Source organism: Zootermopsis nevadensis, unplaced genomic scaffold (genome assembly GCF_977971745.1).
Source record: "Zootermopsis nevadensis isolate Lab colony 2312 unplaced genomic scaffold, Znev_1.0 Znev_ptg000030l, whole genome shotgun sequence".
Classification (NCBI taxonomy): domain Eukaryota; kingdom Metazoa; phylum Arthropoda; class Insecta; order Blattodea; family Termopsidae; genus Zootermopsis; species Zootermopsis nevadensis.
In genome coordinates, this window is record NW_028259162.1 from 18,417,248 (window position 1) to 18,438,774 (window position 21,527).

Consider the following 21,527-nt stretch of genomic DNA (forward strand, 5'->3'; position numbering starts at 1 on the left):
ACACAACGCAAGCGCAGAACGTTTTTCGCTCCGATAAATATCTAGCGAGTTACGCTCGAAATGGACTTTTTATGCTCACTATTGTCAAATTTTTAACTAAAAGTTGAATGTAATGTCACACTTGATTACACTCTCCGATATCAAATGCAAGAGAAATCTGTCATCTGTTCTGAAGCTGTTATATTCGGACGGACAGACAGACTTGGCAAAAATAACAAGAGCACTTTTGAAACTTTTCATTCCTAAAGTGTCGTAAACCGCTACAAGATTTCGGCGCATAAAAAACAAACTTTACAGATGCTCGTTAAGAGGATTTGAGAGTAGACCCATAATACACAACTCTTTTGACGGAACGTTCTCATTATTCGTGTTCTTATTTTGTTAACTCTGTGGAAATGGGGAAACCAGCACAGAAATCCGCTATAAACCCTTAAACCCGACCATCCAATCGATATAACATCTCGATAAACTATTTCTCTAAGATTAAATTAATTATTCGGTTATGTCCGTCTAATCACAATTATATTTAAAATTTACAAATAAGATAATTAAAATATCATTTTATGTTCCACATCGAATAATCGATTTACATTTGGAACATTTTTACAACATGTTTCGGTTTCATCGAACCATCTTCAGGTGTAATTTGCTTTACAGGCCGATGTAGAACATCAAAAGCATTTCACTTCAAAACATTACATTTACTCCGATATATGAAAATAAACTGGATATGAACATCACCAGAAAACATCACCAAAAAGCTACACAACAGAAATTATAATTGAGTTTTAAGTTTATTGATATAATTTTACACCTGAAGATGGTTCGATGAAAACGAAACATGTTGTAAAAATTCTCCAAATGTAAATCGATTATTCGATGTGGAACATAAAATGATATTTTAATTATCTTATTTGTAAATTTTAAATATAATTGTGATTAGACGGACAAAACCGGATAATTAATTTAATATTTGATTCACAATATGACGCAATTATACTATCTTATTTCTCTAAGATAAATTTTAATATTATCATCCCATCTACTCGCAACTCTCCTAAATAACATATATATCCGAGTATTCCAAACATGACTACGCGATTATTTGTTCCATCAATGCGAACTACATGCACAGCCCATCATCTCCTTTATTAGATGGTCTTGTCATTAGTGTACGAAGTACAAAAATACTGAAGCTACGTGTTATACGATTTCTTCCATTAGTTTTTTTGTTCCATATTTCTGACTTTATAATATTCCTATGGCTTTATTTAGTGATATTTCCGTCTTTGTTCTTTTCTCTGATTGGTTGAATAAGTTTCTCACGCAATTTAATTGTGAAATGAGGAACGAGTCAATCGAAATGCAGTGATGGGAAGCCGTAACAGATTCCAATAGCAGAAGACACCTCATCTTCATATCACTTTACAAAATTTTCTTCCTTGCAGTTCAGAGGGCCTCAAGCAAAGGAATCCAGAACAAGATTTTAGGAAGAAACCTCTTTTCACCATCATAAAAGTATACGAAAAAAAATTCTCATGCAGGCTACAGAAGAGACAAAAACTTTGATGTCATTCACTGGCGGAATAAGTTCCTGAAATTTCGTGGTCGACATTGATTAAAATCTGACATAATTTATTTTATACGACGAAGTGAGAGGCGTAGTTTACGTCGATATCTAATGAACAGTTAATGGTTTATAAGGAGAGACAAAAACACGGTGAAACCTTAGTACATAAAATATGCACATGAAAGGAAATATTTTTAAATTTCAGTCAACCAAAAATTATACGTAATTTGTAAAAAGAACATAACCCCAGAACCGGAGCGCTATTTTCTCCCCTTCCCATTATATTTAGCACACGACGGTGGACGTTTCTGTACAAAACTAATGTCAATGCAGTCATTTATACCATTTGTAAATGCATTCTTAGCACACATTTGCATAAATTAGCCATACAATTTTCGTTTATTTCACCAAACAAAAGACAGTCCTAGTTCCTTTAAACCGGTTAAACAAAAGACCTGCATGTCTGAGAGGACAGCTATATTTCTATATACTACGTTACTCTCACAAAGTTAACTGCCATGAAAATTATCCCTTTTAAATGTCTATACCCAAGCACAAACTTTCTCTTAAAATAACTTACTTTAAGTATTTAATGACAGTCAGCACTCCATCGTGTTTACAAGTCCGGAAATGAGGTCGGTCATTAGGGCTGATAATAAATTGCTTAAATTTTTATAAAATGAACTCTACGAAACTTCTGGCCGAACCACAGAAAAACTTTTAGAAGCGAATTTAAACTGTATCGTTTTTATTTACTCCGTTTTACAGTTTTCATCTAATTACCTTTACTTTCCCTGAAGGTTCCTCTCGCATTTCTGGCAAATGGTTTTAAATACCCAAGTATCCGAGTTGACAAGCCTCTCTCTCTCTGCCATTTCTCTCTGCCTTTTACTTCCACTTTCCCATTTCCGAGAGCGATAAATATCCTCCAGCCCAGAGGCATGAGAAGCGTCTGTTAGTAATCTTCTTCTCTCTTCTCTCTGTATGTGCAGAGACGCCTTAACTTATGAGCGGGATGGGTAGCCGCTCTCAATGAAATTCTGTCCTCCTGCTCTGGATGCCACCATTTTCACTTAACAGGACACGCAAGTACACGCCCGGCAGTTTGAAACGAATCACCATTCCCCCCCCCCTCCCCACGCCCCTTCCCCAAACAATCTTGATGTCTTCTTTTATTAAGGCATGGATGCTGAATGTTTTTAAATGAATATCTCCTCTACTTTACCTGAAGAATGGAACACCTAAATCGCCTTTAACGCTTTACAACCTAGTGGTTCATATCCGTCCCACGTATTTCACAGTCTGTACGCCTGGACTTTATGCCTCCCATAATTCTCACTGTAAACAGCGATTTCTTTAAACAACGTTAATAAACTGATATTTGTAATAGTGCAGTTTTCTCTGCGGTACGTAATGAATTGTTAAACAAAAGCTGAGTGCCCGAAGTGCTAATGCGTGGTCTTGGGGAAACCTGATGATTATAGCGGCTATGGCAAAATTACTACTCCGTGTCCATTGTAATTGCCTTGTGGTGGCGCGAATTTTAATATTTATTATTTAATGGCATCCCCACGATCGCCTGCGAGAAATACAGGTTCGTCATATTGTGTCCCAGAGGCCTCTACTAGCGTCTATGTACATCGTGGTCGCAATATGTCGAGAATCTAGGGATCAGTAACGGATCGTCGTGTGCAATGACATCACGAGGCTAATTTTCGCTAAATATAGTCTTTTGCTAGCGTCGCGACGACTGGCGTCCCGGCAATCGGCGTCGATATGTCACAATAGTTGTATATTGCGTCTCATGCTTCCAGTGGTTCGATGTCGATGTTTCTTTACCGATGTTAGGTGTCAGATTTCCAGCGTCGTTCCTTATGGCATCAAGAGTCTTCTATAAAACCAACTTTGCTTTCTGAGTTAGACTCTCGGCGTCGAATCGCATTCCTAGGCTAATCTACGCTAAATATGATGTCAAATATCGGCGTCGGGGAGAAAGGCGATGCGACGCTACTCGTCGCTTTCCTAGAATCGTGGCAAATCGCTTCCCGACCTTTTCGTGTTGGTTTTCTAGGTCAACGTCGTGACGACAGGCGTCCCTTGGCACTTTACAAAAATAGAATCTTGAGTCGGTTTCGCGTTGGTACGCGTTGAGACGCTAGGCGTCGACTTGTCAGCGTCGTGTCTTGTGACATTCCTAGGCTAATCTCAACAAAAGATGACATCTTGTGTCGGCGTCTCAACGCCTATCGTAGGGGCTTTCGCGCGGTTTCATATGCGTCATGTCATCAGGAGGGTCACGTATAAAATTATAATTAACCCAGAACCTTTAACGAGACCCAAACGCAGGGCAGTTTTTGGGTTTGTGATTTTAATTCCTGTAATCTCCTCTCCGAAACGAACAAATTGTTACCACGATGTTGTCCTCCTCTTTTGATTAGTCTTGGAGCTATATATAACGTGTTCGACAGCACTCGATTCCGGCATAAATTTCGGTGTTTTATCTTCTGTTTTTGTAATATCCTCTTAGACACCAATGAAATCGGTCCAGGCTCAATTCTTCTATAGCAATTAGTTTCCAAATTACGAGAATCGAACGCAGGACACTATTTTCCGCGGTTTTGAAAGTCCTATAATCTCTTCCTAGTCTCAAGATATAAGCGTCCCAAGATCAGTGCGAAACGTTATATCCGTTCTCGAGCAGAAAGCTAGCGCATTCATCTTCAATTTCCATTTATATACAAGATTGTTTGGGCAAGCTTTGGCTTTAAAGGGTTAGTGTATAACTCCACATCTGCGTCCCTTCAAATATAATTATGATACGAATATTATGTCCTCACCAGAAGGCAGAAAATGTTTCACTACTGCTCGTGCAACATTAATTACAACATGAATTATAGTCGAAGCGTATGCCCAAATTGCTGTTCCCAGAAGTTTCCAGCAGGGGTAGACAAAATATCAATTTATAAACCAAACGCCAGCACAGAATAACACAATTACATCTATTGCAGATTTTCTTGGAGTTGGTGGCGCTTTCATATATTCTACGAGAAAATGAAGATTTGCATCGCGCTATGAAGACTTGTCGGAACTGGAAGCTCCAAGCTTTGTTAACAAAGGCACTGGATGAAGGACAGTAGTCAGATTCAGGCTCCAGCCACTTTTAATCCAGAGAATTTACGATACCCGCCGTATAGGAGGCTGAAAGATACAAGAGTTGGTCTAGACGACATGGCCAAGAAATCCCTGCACCTCCCGATAATCGAACCCCTGTCGTCCAGTACGTACGAGCCTAGTCGCTACGTTGACTGAATTACTCAACTCCTTAAATGACGGAGACCTCAAGATGGACGCATATTCTATCTCGTACCTGAGGCAGAGAGCCACGGTGGTCTAGCGGTTAGAACGCTGGCCTTGTAATCCTGGGGTCTCGGGTTCGATTCCCGGCGGTGCCAGAATTTATAACTTGTGTTGGGCAAGGCCGTGGTCTAGGCAACACGGAGTTTTCCTCCGGGGGCTTCCCCGGTTTCTCCGTGGCATCCCAACAATTACTCCATTCACACACAGAAGAAGGCAATGGCAAACCACTTCTGGATCATCTGCCAAGAACGTATATGAACAGGTCCCAGTCCGAGAAAAGGATGGAAGGATCCTGTTCATATGGACCTGTCGTCAGACAGAACACTAAATAAAACCTGAATAGAATTATGAAATATATATCTGTAGAAGAGGAATGACTCTCAGGTAGAGATATCAAGAAAAGAAGCTCAACACATGATAATGGACTCCTCAAATATATTTTACGTCGTCTTGATTCACAAGATTATACTGCTGGAACTAAGATAAGGTACAACTGTTGTTAATAATGAACAGAGATGTCGAAGGACGACAAAGTACTGATTTAAAGTGACCGACCCAAAAGGATCTCATGAAATAAGTGAAAAAATCACGAAATTTATAGTTTAACATCAGACAATTACAACTAGAATTCTAAACGATTACACCTTGAATGAGCCAACCCGATCCTGGAAAAGCTGTCTCGTACGAGATTATAGAGTAAGCAAACCAACAACTATTAACACTATAATAAGACACTATTGCCATACGCGTTTCGACCTCAAGAGTTCATCATCAGTGGAATCAGGGAAATTAATGCATTTAGTCAACTGGTTCGAACTAGATTCAGAATTAAAAATGAAAAGGTATTTGACAAGATTTTTGAAGTGACACTGCACCAGATGCTGTTACTCACAGGAGTAAAACTTGCACTTAGCTATTGATTCCGTGTTCGGTGGCCGTAGCTGGTCTCTGCGAGCTGTAGTCGCGTCGTCTGTGCCTGTGAACTCCAGAACCGTGGGTGAGAGACTGTCAGTTGGAAATGCATGGGTATATATAAGCTTGAAATCAGGGTGGCCAACTACTGGAAAAAAAATATTTTCTCCTGTTTAATGTTAGGTCAAATAATACGTTAGAATCTTTGGTGTTTCTGCATATTTCGAAATATCCTCGAACACGGACACGAATACGGCCCCATAGATGATATCATGGACATATTAAGAATAGCTGCAAAGGGTAAAATGCTAGATATTTTAGAAAAATTCCATATATACAAAAGTAGTAAACACAAATCCATCGTTAACGAACAAAACACCAGAGATTCTAACGTATTATTTGACCTAACATTAAACAGGAGAAAATATTTTTTTTCCAGTAGTTGGCCACCCTGATTTCAAGCTTATATATACCCATGCATTTCCAACTGACAGTCTCTCGCCCACGGTTCTGGAGTTCACAGGCACAGACGATGCGACTATAGCTCGCAGAGACCAGCTACGGCCACCGAACACGGAATCAACATCTAAGTGCAAGTTTTACTCCTGTGAGTAACAGCATCTGGTGCAGTGTCACTTCAAAAATCTTGTCAAATACCTTTCCATTTTTAATTCTAAATCCAGTTTAAACCATTTGATTAAATGAATTAATTTCCTTGATGCCACTGATGATGACCTCTTGAGGTCGAAACGCGAATGGCAATAGTGTCTTATTATAGTGTTAATATTTGTTGGTTTGCTTACTCTATATTCTAATACACTACACGGTATGAAAAGTTTTAAGATCGTACGAGATTGCCAAAATACCGACTCTAAGTTTCCCAAGTTCTCTGCCCACTTAAGAGCCAATCCAAAACAGCGAATAGGGTTGTAGAAAAATCTTCATATTCTCCAAACGATCGCGTGACAGAAGGTCAGGGGTCAGCTTCAAGCAGAGGCAGGACTCCACGCGTAAAATGTCATCGGTATCAAACTGGATAAAAATAAAATTTATTCAGTATAAAGCTTATGATGTGGCGGTTTAAAAGTCACATGAGTTTAAACAAAATGTTCTTCAAAAACTGGGGACGCTAACAAGCCACTGTATGAGAATACCGTTATCATATAAAGTTCCGAAATGAGCTAGCGCGTTTAAAATTGTAGAGTAGCCTACCACAGTATCGAAAAGTAACACAGAAATTGACAAAACATCGTAGTCGAACAGTTAAAAATTTTGCTTCGTATTCGGAGGTTCCGGGTTCAAATCTCGGCGCTGCTATCCTGACTGAGAGAATTCGTTACCCTTGGCCTGTCCATGCCAATGCCGGGATTGTTACTGACAACAAAGACCATTTCAGTTCAAAATGTTTCCAGTTTCTTATACATTAATCATTTCACAACAATTCAACCAAAGCTGTACAACCTGAGATAATGAAGGTGTCTCTAAATAAATAAAAAATATATACGGACATTATATTAAAGACTAGATGATAAGAGATAAGTAACCTAATTCTGTATTTCATTCGTTCTACTCCACCAAGTAACAACATATTTTCACACACTCCGAGGATTCCGAGAACGAGCAAGAGTGCGCCGCCAGAACCAACCAGACCACTAACTCGGCCCTTTTCAGGGCCTTATCCATACAACCAAACTCACCTTTCTCTCTCTACTTTCTCTCCCTCTCCCACTCTCGCCCACGTGCTACCATTGGTCCACTCCCATACCTGCTCCCATTGGCTCGGGGTAGGCTACACCTTTCACTTCCCAGGCCTATAAATCCATCTCCTCACACCCTATTGGCATATTCATCGCCCTGATGACGGAGGCAGTATGACCTCTGAAACGTTGGTTAACATCGACCAGACTACACAGCGCAACAACCCAGAAGACAGAAATCTTCATACTCACCGCTGTGAGAACCTCAAGTCTTACATATTTTCAATTCTTATACTTTGTTCTTTCTTGCCTTCCTTTTAAAAAAAAAAAAAAAACTCACTCAACACATCACAGGCGGTAATGGTCTCTAATCACCTTAAAAACCAATTTCCGTGCTTGGAGTTGGGCACAGTTCAGTTCCGTCAAATTATGCCCATCTCTGTAGTCCGTATAAAAGTAGTGGGACAGATTTCATTTTGTGAAATTTTAACTGAATCAGTCAGAACTCTACTCTTGGGGGAATTACAGCACTGAAACAATCTGTCTCGAATTCATATATCGTTATATCGATATACGACCCACAACAGATCAATGAATAGGACATAAACTACCGGGGTTAGACCCCCAGGTAAATGAAAAAAATGTTCACCTCGTCACAATATACAGATCGGTTCTCGAACAAACCCAGGCTCAAATTCAGTTCCAGTGGTTGCCTGAACATCTTTGTTCCAGTATAACGAGGTGTGAGAATGGAGTTTTACCTCCGCGTCTCCTAACGCCTTGATATCGTGGTTCGTAGGCAAACGAGGAACTCTCACCTTCTTATCTTTTACATCTGTATGTAATGTGATATCGGAGTCAGCAGAAATGTTTTAACTTTACTGATAAAACGACAGTCAAAGCGCCTTGCAGGACTGTGAACAGGCAACACGTCACAGCGACGTGTCGGAGAAGTTGCCGTACAACCACGGCGAACACGGGTAATTCATCGTAGTTACGTATATACGTTTGTTAAGTCTGAAGAGACAAACCATAATCAAGTACAATACTCACTCAGGATTTAAATAGCTTTGATGTATGTGTGCGACTAATTTCCTTGTTTATTATTTTTTTAAAAAATTTAAAGTCATAAATAAGTAGATGGCTGTCTTCTGGGTTGTTGAGCTATCCACCGTTCTTCTGTGTTACTGCATTCTGAGTTGAAGGCATGGGGTCGCACAATGGACAAATTTGCATTAACGAACACAGTCGTATATTAATTTCAGTAATTAATACGGATAAAATGCATGAATAAACGGGGCGAATGTCGTATATGGTTGTCTATATACGCATTGTAATTCACTAAACTACTCATATTTTTAAGATGTTAAAGTTGCGTCATATTGTGATATAATAAGTATATATTAAATCTTGTCCGTCTAATCACAATAAATTCTTATTAAATATTAAAATATTACAATAATTAACATTTTAAAATATGAAAAATTGTATTTGAATTATTTATCGTTTTGAAGTTTTATATAATTATATACACCTGAGGGTGGTTCTTTTAGGAACTGAAACATGTCGTGAAACATGAAAAGTGATGGTCTAATGTAAATCGAATATTTCGATAAAGAACATCATTTAATATTTTAAAATATTTTAAAATGTTAATTATTGTAATATTTTAATATTTAATAAGAATTTATTGTGATTAGACGGACAGAATTTAATATATACTCATATTTTGTTCCATTACAGCTTCAGGTGTCAAAAAGTGACGATGTCTAAAAAAGTTAGAAACCTCAGAACACATGATTATGATACAGTTCAGAAATCAGAAAACCAAGTTTAAATCTTATTTAAAAAACAACAGATAACAATAATAGAGTAAGTGCGGTATACTATACTATTTCAACTGCTGGTATAATTATAAATTTAATCATGTAATATCTGAATTTTAATAACAGATTATACACCGAAGCAACTTCGTTAAATAATAGAGAAAGTAAAACTGCATCCAGCATCCAGCCTCCTTAAAGATGACATTGAATATGACATGTCCGTATTAAATAAATTAAGAAAAGTCTTTCTGCAGACGGTAATTTCTGTCAATTGTTGAACTATATAGTCTGCTCCTCAGTAGAAGCACTGATGTTTGTGTAAATAAGGTCTAAGAAATCTTTTCAAGACAAGAACTGTATGAAATGTTGCATCAATAAGTTTTGTTACATTTATACATTAACTTTTAAGTCACGCACTGTCCTAGAACAATAATTGTCTATTCTAAAGTTATAACGCACATCTACGATAACATTTTATAAATTTAAACGCGAAAATTAATATAATACAAAGATTTTGCCAGATTACTTAATTCCCAGGAACAAGGTCTTCCAGTTAATCGCTGTTCACGAAATTCCATTCTTGAAATAAGATTGAAAAATTAAATACTATACACTCAAAGTGTTTCAGTTTATATCACCCAAAACATTTATCGAAGATCAGATTAAGCATTATCCTCCGTTACGATGGCTGTCTTCAGGATTGAATCACCGTGTCGTCTGGTAGAAGTTTACCAACGTTTCAGACGTCCTTGATGCCTACATCATCAGGGCCACACTACACAGCGATACAACCCTAATACATCCATCTTCATACTCATCGCAGTGAAAATCCCCAATTCTTAATTATTTTCCCATGTTCTTCATTAACCAATATGCATGTGTATCATTATGATGTGAAATAAAAACACTACAGCCCATGTCATCATCATTCACGCAGGCTACAACAACAACACGTAGGTACAACAGAGAAAAAATTCTTGCTAATCAAAATATACTTTCGTTGTAAAAAGAGCTTCTATAATAACATAATGCACGCAGAAAAATGTCGCTCATTTTTAACTGCCAGATTCTATACACAGAACCTACGACGCTCAGTCGTACGGCCAGACACGCGACGTACGTACACCAATCCATGTCACCCCGTCACGCACGGGGTAAGACGTATCGCGTTACGCGATGACCTCCCTCTTTTTTTTAAAAAAATAAAATCCAAAAACGACTTTAAATCTGTATTCGCAGTAGTTTCGTCAAGTTCCTTGCCTAGGGTTGGGGTCCAGTGGCGTCTGTCCCCAGGGGCTGCGGGCATCTCATAAATGTGGGAGAAACTCCGCAACTTCTTGCAAATGCAGAGAACGTCCCTGCGACGCGCCACTTTGACAGACGCTTTCCATACTTCAGTTATAGGGCGCATCAAAAACAACATGCCGAACTGGCATCCAGTTCGCCTCGATGATTGAAATTCACAGCTGTGAGTTCAAATCCCCACAGACCGATTGTTCGATATGACTAAATGGTATATTACTGTCGTATATCGAATGTACTCAAGACTATAACCATACTGAGTCTTTGAACCCGAGTTTCGTCTAAAAAAGTCTGAAAGTGTGTAATCTATACTGGAATACACAGAGCTTCCACATGCAAATTCTAAATTATGAATGTTAAAAGCTGAAAAAATTAGCATATCGTATATATTCAGAATGTCCAAAAGTCTCTGGGTAGTTACAAGTAAAAAACATACAGAGACTGGATTTTTTTTTGTCAGGTTGGTAAAACGAATTTATGACATAACGTTAAATGCAACACAGTATTGTGTCCAATAAATTTTGTAAATAAATGTAAACGTAAGTGTTTTGTTGGTTACTGTATATGATCTATTTTGAACACATGAAATTCTTGATTTTAAGGAACCCAACAGCAGACAGCACGTAAGAGTATAATCGATCCAGTTTTGTGAAGTTAAGAAATATTTATGAAGCTGAGTGGATGTGTTTAGAGTTGTGTGTAACTTAACTGTGGCAGTGACATGATCCGTCTAGTGCTTAGCGGTGTCGAAATGCGGGGTATGAGGGAATCCTCGAGAGTGTACAGAGAAACAACCTTACGCAGAAAACTGTGTGACGTACTGGAAATATAGAAGTGACTGGGTAGTGCCTCGCAGAAGATAACTATCTACCCAGGTACGGAATTCTTAATTGATATTGCAAACGAAGTATCACGTCGAATACGAATATCAGACTCTTTTGGCGCAAACTAAAGACATGTAGACAGGACCTAAATATTCTGTATGACACCGTTAATAAAAGAAACTGACAGCGATTTTCGGGTCAATTAATTCCACTTCATCTACTGACAACGTGTACATTCATATCAATTCGAATATTATCGCATCTGTCATATTTTCTAATACAGTGTGATCGAAAAGTCACAAAACCCGTATTGAAATATTTATTTATGGTTGTAATTCAATGGATTCGATTTGATTAATAAACACAGATTATCGCCCACGGAGGTTACGTCATGCTGTAACCCTCTCGCTCCAGTTTGTCAGTTGTCTTTCAACAGTCGAAGTGCAAAGACGTCTTTTTCACAAGTGCTAAGCGTCGTCACTGCCCGGCGTCTCGTTCTTCCTTAACGCACAGCAACAAATTTAGAGATTCAGTTCTCGATTCTCTTGTGCGATGCAAATCGACAATATCTTTCTCACAGGAAACGTGCAGGACACGGTCGAACATCAATGTTATGTGACGATGGTTTGGACGATATTCGTCAGTCTTTGTAACGTTCTGCAATAAAGTCACCGAGATAATTTTCTCTTCAGACTGGATTATACTACTGAAGAGTACATAAGACAAAAGGAACATGTACCAAGAACGGACTGTGTATCTTTTGCATCACAGAGCTGCTTTGCATTCCATTTTCTCACAATTCTGAATACTAACCCATACATTATGGCAACAGACGAAACACTCGAGTCCACTGTCCTGTACAGGGCTAGATTTTTATTTGCCCTGATGACGGAGCCAGTATGACCTCTGAAACGTTGGTTAACATCGACCAGACTACACAGCGCAACAACCCAGAAGACAGAAATCTTCAGACTCATCGCCCTGATGACGGAGGCAGTATGACCTCTGAAACGTTGGTAAACATCGACCAGACTACACAGCGCAACAACCCAGAAGACAGAAATCTTCAGACTCATCGCCCTGATGATGGAGGCAGTATGACCTCTGAAACGTTGGTAAACATCGACCAGACTAACAGCGCAACAACCCAGAAGACAGAAATCTTCAGACTCATCGCCCTGATGATGGAGGCAGTATGACCTCTGAAACGTTGGTAAACATCGACCAGACTGACAGCGCAACAACCCAGAAGACAGAAATCTTCAGACTCATCGCCCTGATGACGGAGGCAGTATAACCTCTGAAACGTTGGTAAACATCGACCAGACTACACAGCGCAACAACCCAGAAGACAGAAATCTTCAGACTCATCGCCCTGATGATGGAGGCAGTGTGACCTCTGAAACGTTGGTAAACATCGACCAGACTAACAGCGCAACAACCCAGAAGACAGAAATCTTCATACTCATCGCCCTGATGATGGAGGCAGTATGACCTCTGAAACGTTGGTTAACATCGACCATACTACACAGCGCAACAACCCAGAAGACAGAAATCTTCATACTCATCGCCCTGATGACGGAGGCAGTATGACCTCTGAAACGTTGGTTAACATCGACCAGACTACACAGCGCAACAACCCAGAAGACGGAAATCTTCATACTCTGATGACGGAGCCAATATGACCTCTGAAACTTTGGTGCAAATCTACCAGACTACACGGCGCAACAACCCAGAAAACAGCATCTTCAGACTCACCGCTGTGAAAACCTCAAATCCTACAAAAGAATTCTAACTGAAGGATCAATTAATATCCGTTGTACGGTTCCAACAGGCATCACTAGTGAACAAAAAGTATAAATGTTGTCTGTCGATATAAAGAGAACACAATAATTTTATGGGAATTGATACCCCATGAAAGATAATCTCAACTGAATGAGTAGGTACTTGGATTTTAAAGAAAGGGTCAGAAGGTAATCCACAAACTGCAAAGTGAAAACTAGAGAGTTAAACACAATATTGGCATTTTGCAAGTCGTTTGTTACATTAAATCATATGGTAGTATATTTGCGTCATATTGTGAATTAGGTTAATATTTTAATATTTTCCGTCAAATCACAATTTTAATAAGATAATAAAATATAAAATATTTAAAATATCATTTCACTTTCCGCATCGAATGATCGATTTACAAATTGGAACGTCTCTTACGACATGTTTCGGTTATATTTAACCGTCCTCAGGTATAAATTAGATTGGTACTCGTTTACAGTAATACTTCTAGATGTCTTCCTCCAGACACATCATGTCTCTATCAACTCATCACCGACTAATATTGAACATCAGATGAACCACGCCATATAAAAAACAATACCTTCGTTCTAATATATAAGAGTAATCTGATAAGAACATTTCAATAAACTGCATAACATTGTAAATGATTGTAATTCGAGTTTTAAATTTTACCAATCTAATTTATACCTGAGGACGGTTAAATATAACCGAAACATGCCGTAAGAGACGTTCCAATTTGTAAATCGATCATTCGATGCGGAACGTGAAATAATATTTAAAATATTTTATTATCTTATTAAAAATTGTGATTTGACGGAAAATATTAATTAAATCATATGATTTGCTATAAGAGAAGGGGTGAATAATCAGCACTTTTTAAATGTCACATCTTCTCAAATGATTTAGATTATAAACTTACGCACACAAAACTGGAAATAAACGCCAAGCAGAAAGTTGATTCGAGAAGCTGCACATCCTTCAAATTCTATTTAAGGCATTCTTGCCGAATTCAGACCGACAGTAAATGAGATGCTCGCCTTACTGAATTTGGATTAGCCAATTCAACACAGGATCCAACGGCGAACTTTTCACACAACGTAAATGAGCATTCTGCTGAAGAAATCGAATTCCTCCTACAGCAATTCAACCACAGAAACAGAAAACAGGACTGTGAGCTAGACAAAAATTCTTCTATGAAAGGGACGTACGGCAGGATTCTGCAGCAACGCAGATAAACCTTTGGTTTGTACTATAATAGGAAATTCCTACGGCAAAGTTCACATCGAGGAACGGCTTGAACTCTAGATGAGAAATCAAACCGGATAGGGACAACATCAAATAGTAATGACACTGAATCAAATTCGAAACGGGCATCGAAAATTCTTTTTTCCATAAAAAGTAATAAATTTAAAGCTGTCCCTCTATACGCCATGTAGGCGCTTGGGCGGAGAGGACGTATAGCTCCTACTCATTCTTGATCTCGGCACTAGATGGGGGTCTAGACGCAGAGGCTAGAGGACAAATTCTCTGCTCCCGTCTGGGATCGAACCCCGGTCGTCTAGTCCGTAGTCAGTCACTATACTAACTGGAAAGGAATTTACTGAAATTTTCTCTACCTACATGGCTGATCTAGATTATCAAAGTCTCAGAAGTTCTTACTCATCGCCCTGATCATGGATGCAGCAAGGACCACTGAAACGGAAAACTCATCGCCATGAAAACCTCAAATAAAAGTTAATGTGAAATTCTGAAGGGATAATGTGTAACAAAGTTGCCATCTTTATTTATTTAATTACCTCGTTAGTTGTCACGTGTGGGACGTTTAACTAAGCGAATATCCGAAATTTAAAAAGTTCCTGATGACGTATTAATATACGGTAAATAAAACCGAAGTCAACATTCTGCAATCAAGGCGCAAGCACTTTACATATCTGAACAGCCTTTCACTAAGCTGTAATCTCTTACTAGATCTTATTTTTGGTCGGGCGTCGCTAAAATATATTTCCATTTGATTGATTCATACGTTTCAATCACATTAGCACTCACTGAATCCTAGATTACATGACGATGTTTCAGATTAGTAAGGAGAGAAATACCTCGTGTTTTTCAGCGTATAATACATTAATATCAGGCCTACTTGTGAGTTTGTGTGTTTACTAATATACAAACATATGTATACATATATTCCATAGAAACATTAACATTAATATTGCTTCACTCACGGCACGGCGAATCCATAGGGATGTTGCATTCACAGGAGTCAAAGGAAGGCAAGAAAAACAGACAGCTAACATAGCACCGCACTGCGCGAAATATAGGTACCTGCAAATAAAAGAAAAGTAATATTACATCACTGGTATCGAGCATAATAACGAACTATGTATCAGTAGCATACATTCAAAACTGGAAAAGTAATGCGGGATTTTTCTGACATTATATTAACTCACTTCGTCAGTATTCTGTTTACCACGTGATCTAAGGAAAAGTCATCAAACGCCAGCAGGCAATTTGCATATTGTCAACTGAAGATAACCCAGTTTGCGTAACAGTATTCTCACATCTGTTGTTACCGTCAGCTTTTCAAAAGATTTTCAGTCACCTGTTTATTTAACTTTAAAAGTCGCGCCCCATGGAGTTTACAGTCGAATAATATTTTTTTAAAATTGTTGTGGGTACTAACGATCTACCGCCACGGTGGTCTAGCGGTTAGAACGCTGGCCTTGTAATCCTGGGGTCTCGGGTTCAATTCCCGGTGGTGCCCGAATTTATAAATTGTGTTGGGCAAGGCCGTGGTCTAGGCAACACGGAGTTTTCCTCCGGGGGCTTCCCCGGTTTCTCCGTGGCATCCCAACAATTACTCCATTCACACACAGAAGAAGGCAATGGCAAACCACTTCTGGATCATCTGCCAAGAACGTATATGAACAGGTCCCAGTCCGAGAAAAGGATGGAAGGATCCTGTTCATATGGACCTGTCGTCAGACAGAACACTAAATAATAATAAGATGAGGTGGTCTAGCGGTTAGAACGCTGGCCTTGTAATCCTGGGGTCTCGGGTTTGATTCCCGGCGGTGCCAGAATTTATAACTTGTGTTGGGCAAGGCCGTGGTCTAGGCAACACGGAGTTTTCCTCCGGGGGCTTCCCCGGTTTCTCCGTGGCATCCCAACAATTACTCCATTCACACACAGAAGAAGGCAATGGCAAACCACTTCTGGATCATCTGCCAAGAACGTATATGAACAGGTCCCAGTCCGAGAAAAGGATGGAAGGATCCTGTTCATATGAACCTGTCGTCAGACACAACATTAAATAATAATAAGATGAGGTGGTCTAGCGGTTAGAACGCTGGCCTTGTAATCCTGGGGTCTCGGGTTTGATTCCCGGCGGTGCCAGAATTTATAACTTGTGTTGGGCAAGGCCGTGGTCTAGGCAACACGGAGTTTTCCTCCTGGGGCTTCCCCGGTTTCTCCGTGGCATCCCAACAATTACTCCATTCACACACAGAAGAAGGCAATGGCAAACCACTTCTGGATCATCTGCCAAGAACGTATATGAACAGGTCCCAGTCCCAGTCCGAGAAAAGGATGGAAGGATCCTGTTCATATGGACCTGTCGTCAGACACAACACTAAATAATAATAAGATGAGGTGGTCTAGCGGTTAGAACGCTGGCCTTGTAATCCTGGGGTCTCGGGTTCGATTCCCGGCGGTGCCCGAATTTATAACTTGTGTTGGGCAAGGCCGTGGTCTAGGCAACACGGAGTTTTCCTCCGGGGGCTTCCCCGGTTTCTCCGTGGCATCCCAACAATTACTCCATTCACACACAGAAGAAGGCAATGGCAAACCACTTCTGGATCATCTGCCAAGAACGTATATGAACAGGTCCCAGTCCGAGAAAAGGATGGAAGGATCCTGTTCATATGAACCTGTCGTCAGACACAACACTAAATAATAATAAGATGAGGTGGTCTAGCGGTTAGAACGCTGGCCTTGTAATCCTGGGGTCTCGGGTTTGATTCCCGGCGGTGCCAGAATTTATAACTTGTGTTGGGCAAGGCCGTGGTCTAGGCAACACGGAGTTTTCCTCCTGGGGCTTCCCCGGTTTCTCCGTGGCATCCCAACAATTACTCCATTCACACACAGAAGAAGGCAATGGCAAACCACTTCTGGATCATCTGCCAAGAACGTATATGAACAGGTCCCAGTCCGAGAAAAGGATGGAAGGATCCTGTTCATATGGACCTGTCGTCAGACACAACACTAAATAATAATAAGATGAGGTGGTCTAGCGGTTAGAACGCTGGCCTTGTAATCCTGGGGTCTCGGGTTCGATTCCCGGCGGTGCCCGAATTTATAACTTGTGTTGGGCAAGGCCGTGGTCTAGGCAACACGGAGTTTTCCTCCGGGGGCTTCCCCGGTTTCTCCGTGGCATCCCAACAATTACTCCATTCAGACACAGAAGAAGGCAATGGCAAACCACTTCTGGATCATCTGCCAAGAACGTATATGAACAGGTCTCAGTCCGAGAAAAAGATGGAAGGATCCTGTTAATATGGACCTGTCGTCAGACACAACACTAAATAATAATAAGATGAGGTGGTCTAGCGGTTAGAACGCTGGCCTTGTAATCCTGGGGTCTTGGGTTCGATTCCCGACGGTGCCCGAATTTATTACTTGTGTTGGGCAAGGCCGTGGTATAGGCAACACGGAGTTTTCCTCCGGGGGCTTCCCCGGTTTCTCCGTGGCATCCCAACAATTAATCCGTTCACACACAGAAGAAGGCAATGGCAAACCACTTCTGGATCATCTGCCAAGAACGTATATGAACAGGTCCCAGTCCGAGAAAAGGATGGAAGGATCCTTTTCATATGGACCTGTCGTCAGACAGAACACTAAATAAATAAATAACTAACGATCTAACAGCTACTTGCACGCCCTGAAACATGTCCACAGCGAATTTATCACAATCAGAGCTTGGTCGGTCGGTGTAAACATCAGACTTCAGGTGGTCTCAGATTAAAACGTCCAGAGGTGAAAAGTCCGGTGATCGGAGTGGCCTAATTTTTTTTGTTTATATTACAAAAAATTATATTCCAGTGGGGCGCGGACTTAGGCCCAACTGTATAATGTGAAAGATAATAAAAGGAATAAATAATAAAATAAAATAAACAAATAAGACTAATACAGAGGTAGGGACGAGTAAGAAACAAACAGGAAATGCGGGAAAGAAAGGAGAAACAGAGGTTTCCAAGATTTTGGATAAATGCTGAATACCGAATCAAACACAAAAAGGAGAAGAAGAAATAACAAAAGTTGAAGACGATGCAATGACAAAAACGTGTATATTTGGTCCCTCTCCCGATATATAAACTTGGAGGGAGCATTTGTCAACTGACAGACCGGAAGTCTGCATCACAGCAGGACGTTCGAGGTCGCTGTGGACGCATTCTGCAAACAGACTGTAACTGAAACCTTAACCGGGATATTGGACGACAGTAAATATAATAATGATAGTGCTCCGTGGCGGTAATGACAGCTGAGCGCTACATGCTTAAAATTGGATTGGTTCGCCGGTAATATAGCGTAGGTGGCAGGGTAGTCGCGCCTAAAGAGGATAGCGCTCCGTATTACGAGGCAGAAACCATTATAGGCACTTGCTTTTACATGCACAAGGAACGAATTAATATATATCAATATATCAATATATATAGCCACACATCTCAGTTGCAGTTTACCGTCTCTTAATATCGGACACACAACACATCAATTACAACCCGGTATGTTTCATTACCTTTTACTACATTTTATTATGATTCATTTACATTTTATTACGTTGTATCACGTATTAACTCTTTAAATTATTATATTTCCTATGTCAATATCCAAAATCACGACTTGAAAATTAATTAATTTTACAGATATAAAACATCCAAGTACAACCTCCAAATCAAAGGAAGAGACAAAAAACTTAAAATTAAATAAAATTAAACAAATTAAAATAATCAATAAACGCAACGCAAAATGTACAACAGTTTTTAAAATATATTAAAATTGATAGACCTGATGATGATGTGATACACATTGAAACATGTCGTCGATACAAAAATGTAACAAGATGCAGTGTCTACTGAGAATGTTATAATTTTAAATAATTTTAAACAACATTATTTTAAGTTTGTGTATAGACGGAAAATAAAAATATTGTATCAATAAAACACAAACATGACGCAATTAAGATATGAATTAACAAAGTTGTATTAATCGCAAGAGACAAAATAACTACAAGCCTCACGTCACAGATTTCACATCGTGAAAATATAATGTGGTTAAGAAGTGGGATATCGTAGGACTTGATGTTTTCACGGCGCTGAGTCTGCGATCGCCCTGATGATGGAGGCAGCAAGGACATCCGAAACGCCGGTAAAAATCTACCAGACTACACGGCGTAACAACCCAGAAGACGGCCATCTTAAGGGGAATATTAGCGACGCATTGGGCAACAAAAATATCCATTACACAAAGAAGAAATTTGAAACTAAGCAGAGAACTCATTCTTATGTTAATTAACAGGTCACTTGGCGCTCTTATGAGCCAGTTAATTATATTTCCTGTGTTCAAGATTAGTTACCAAAGATTTATTTCAATATAATCACATCTACGCTATGCGTCCTACTTGTTTCACCTAAAGGAGTTACAGAAACAGAATTAAGTATTTCTTTGTTTCCATTTGAACTTCTTCGACATTAATGTCGTAAAATTAACCTATTTGTGGAAACTATGAAAATCCTTTCGTTCTATCGGGGACATGGAGGCGACAGGTTCTTACAAAACGTTCGTAATCTACAAGACTACATGAAGCCCTAAGCAAGAAGATCAAATCCAAACATGGTCGTCTTCTGGGTGTCAACACCTCGTAGTCTGGTAGAAGCTTACCGGCGTCTCACAGGTCTTTACTACTTCCATCACTGGGGCGATGAGTCCTATGATAGAGGCATCAAAGACCTCTGAAACGTCGGCAGACAACTACCAGACTACACGGCGTCACAACCCAGAAAAGTCTGGACTGAAACCTCAAATCCTACTTGAATACAATCTAGATTCAAGGCCTTGTCTTCCTTACTACACATTATTTTATCTGTCTTACATAATCCAAAGTCATAAAAGGGTAAACAGAGTTGCTCACATCTGCTGTGTGTCGGGGGGGGGGGGGGGGGGTCCCCCCACGAGGCAGTAACAAATACCGAGTTCATTAGGTGACAACGCGTTCTCTGTCGGGGAAAAGTAATAAGCAACACAAGTCCTTCGTCTGTTACCACAGAAAACTGAGAATAATCCGCAGTTGTTACGAAATTTAAAAAAAAAAAAAAACAGCAGCACAGACAACTAACTGTTCCGTTGTGAACAGGATTTTCTCAGTCCATATTCAGCATTCTCGTAATTTGCATACTGGCGCTGGTGTCAGCTGTCATCGCTTTCCATAATGCATGCAACACCGCCATTTTCCCTTCCAAGGGCTAAAATATAGGCTGGAGTTGTACGTTCTAAACCCCCCCACCCCCATTATGGTTACACTGAACCACCGGACGTCAGCATAAAAATGACGCAGGTCAACGTGATCATAACTATACCAACTGGACTGCAGCCAACCCACGTAAGTTTAAAGGCGATCCATAATTTAATGTATTAAAACCAAAATTGTTTACATTCGTAGCAGGATTTGAGGTTTTCACGGCGGTGAGTATAAAGATGGTCGTCTTGTGGGTTGTAGCGCCGTGTGGTCTGGTAGAAGTCTACAAACTTTTCAGAGGTCCTTGCTGCCTCAAACATCAGGGTGTTACAACAAAGAAGATACATATCTTCATCACTGTTTACATTCGTCCAAAAATAAAGTAATATTTAGCGTCAATATATTCAAATATTGATTGGAAATTGGCAAAGAAAATCAAAATCAAAATAAGTAGGTGTTCTGTAGACTTAACGAAAAAGAATGTCTTACTACATTTGACGCCGACATAAATATTACGTATGCTAACAGATCAATTCTGATGAAACTCGTTATGAACACATGTCACTGGAGGTCATCATGTCTTGGTACCCTCAATGTCAAGATGTGCAGTGCATACTTACCAGGCGAGCATAATGAAAATACAATTAGATTTAAACCTATATTTATTTTGCACAGTCTATACACAAACGTTTGAAGTTTATTGGTGTTGTAAAAATTATATAATATTAAAACGTTTTG

General features: G+C 39.6%; 1 protein-coding gene across 1 annotated transcript in view; it reads right to left on the reverse strand.

Moving 5' to 3' along the window:
- Fas3 (fasciclin 3) overlaps positions 1–21,527 on the reverse strand; it is a 154,468-nt gene that overhangs the window by 106,265 nt on the left and 26,676 nt on the right. Inside the window, exon 2 of the mRNA XM_022068120.2 lies at positions 15,505–15,604. Coding sequence (XP_021923812.2) covers positions 15,505–15,520 — 16 coding nt within the window. The 5' untranslated portion in view covers positions 15,521–15,604. The remainder of the gene's footprint in view (positions 1–15,504; positions 15,605–21,527) is intronic.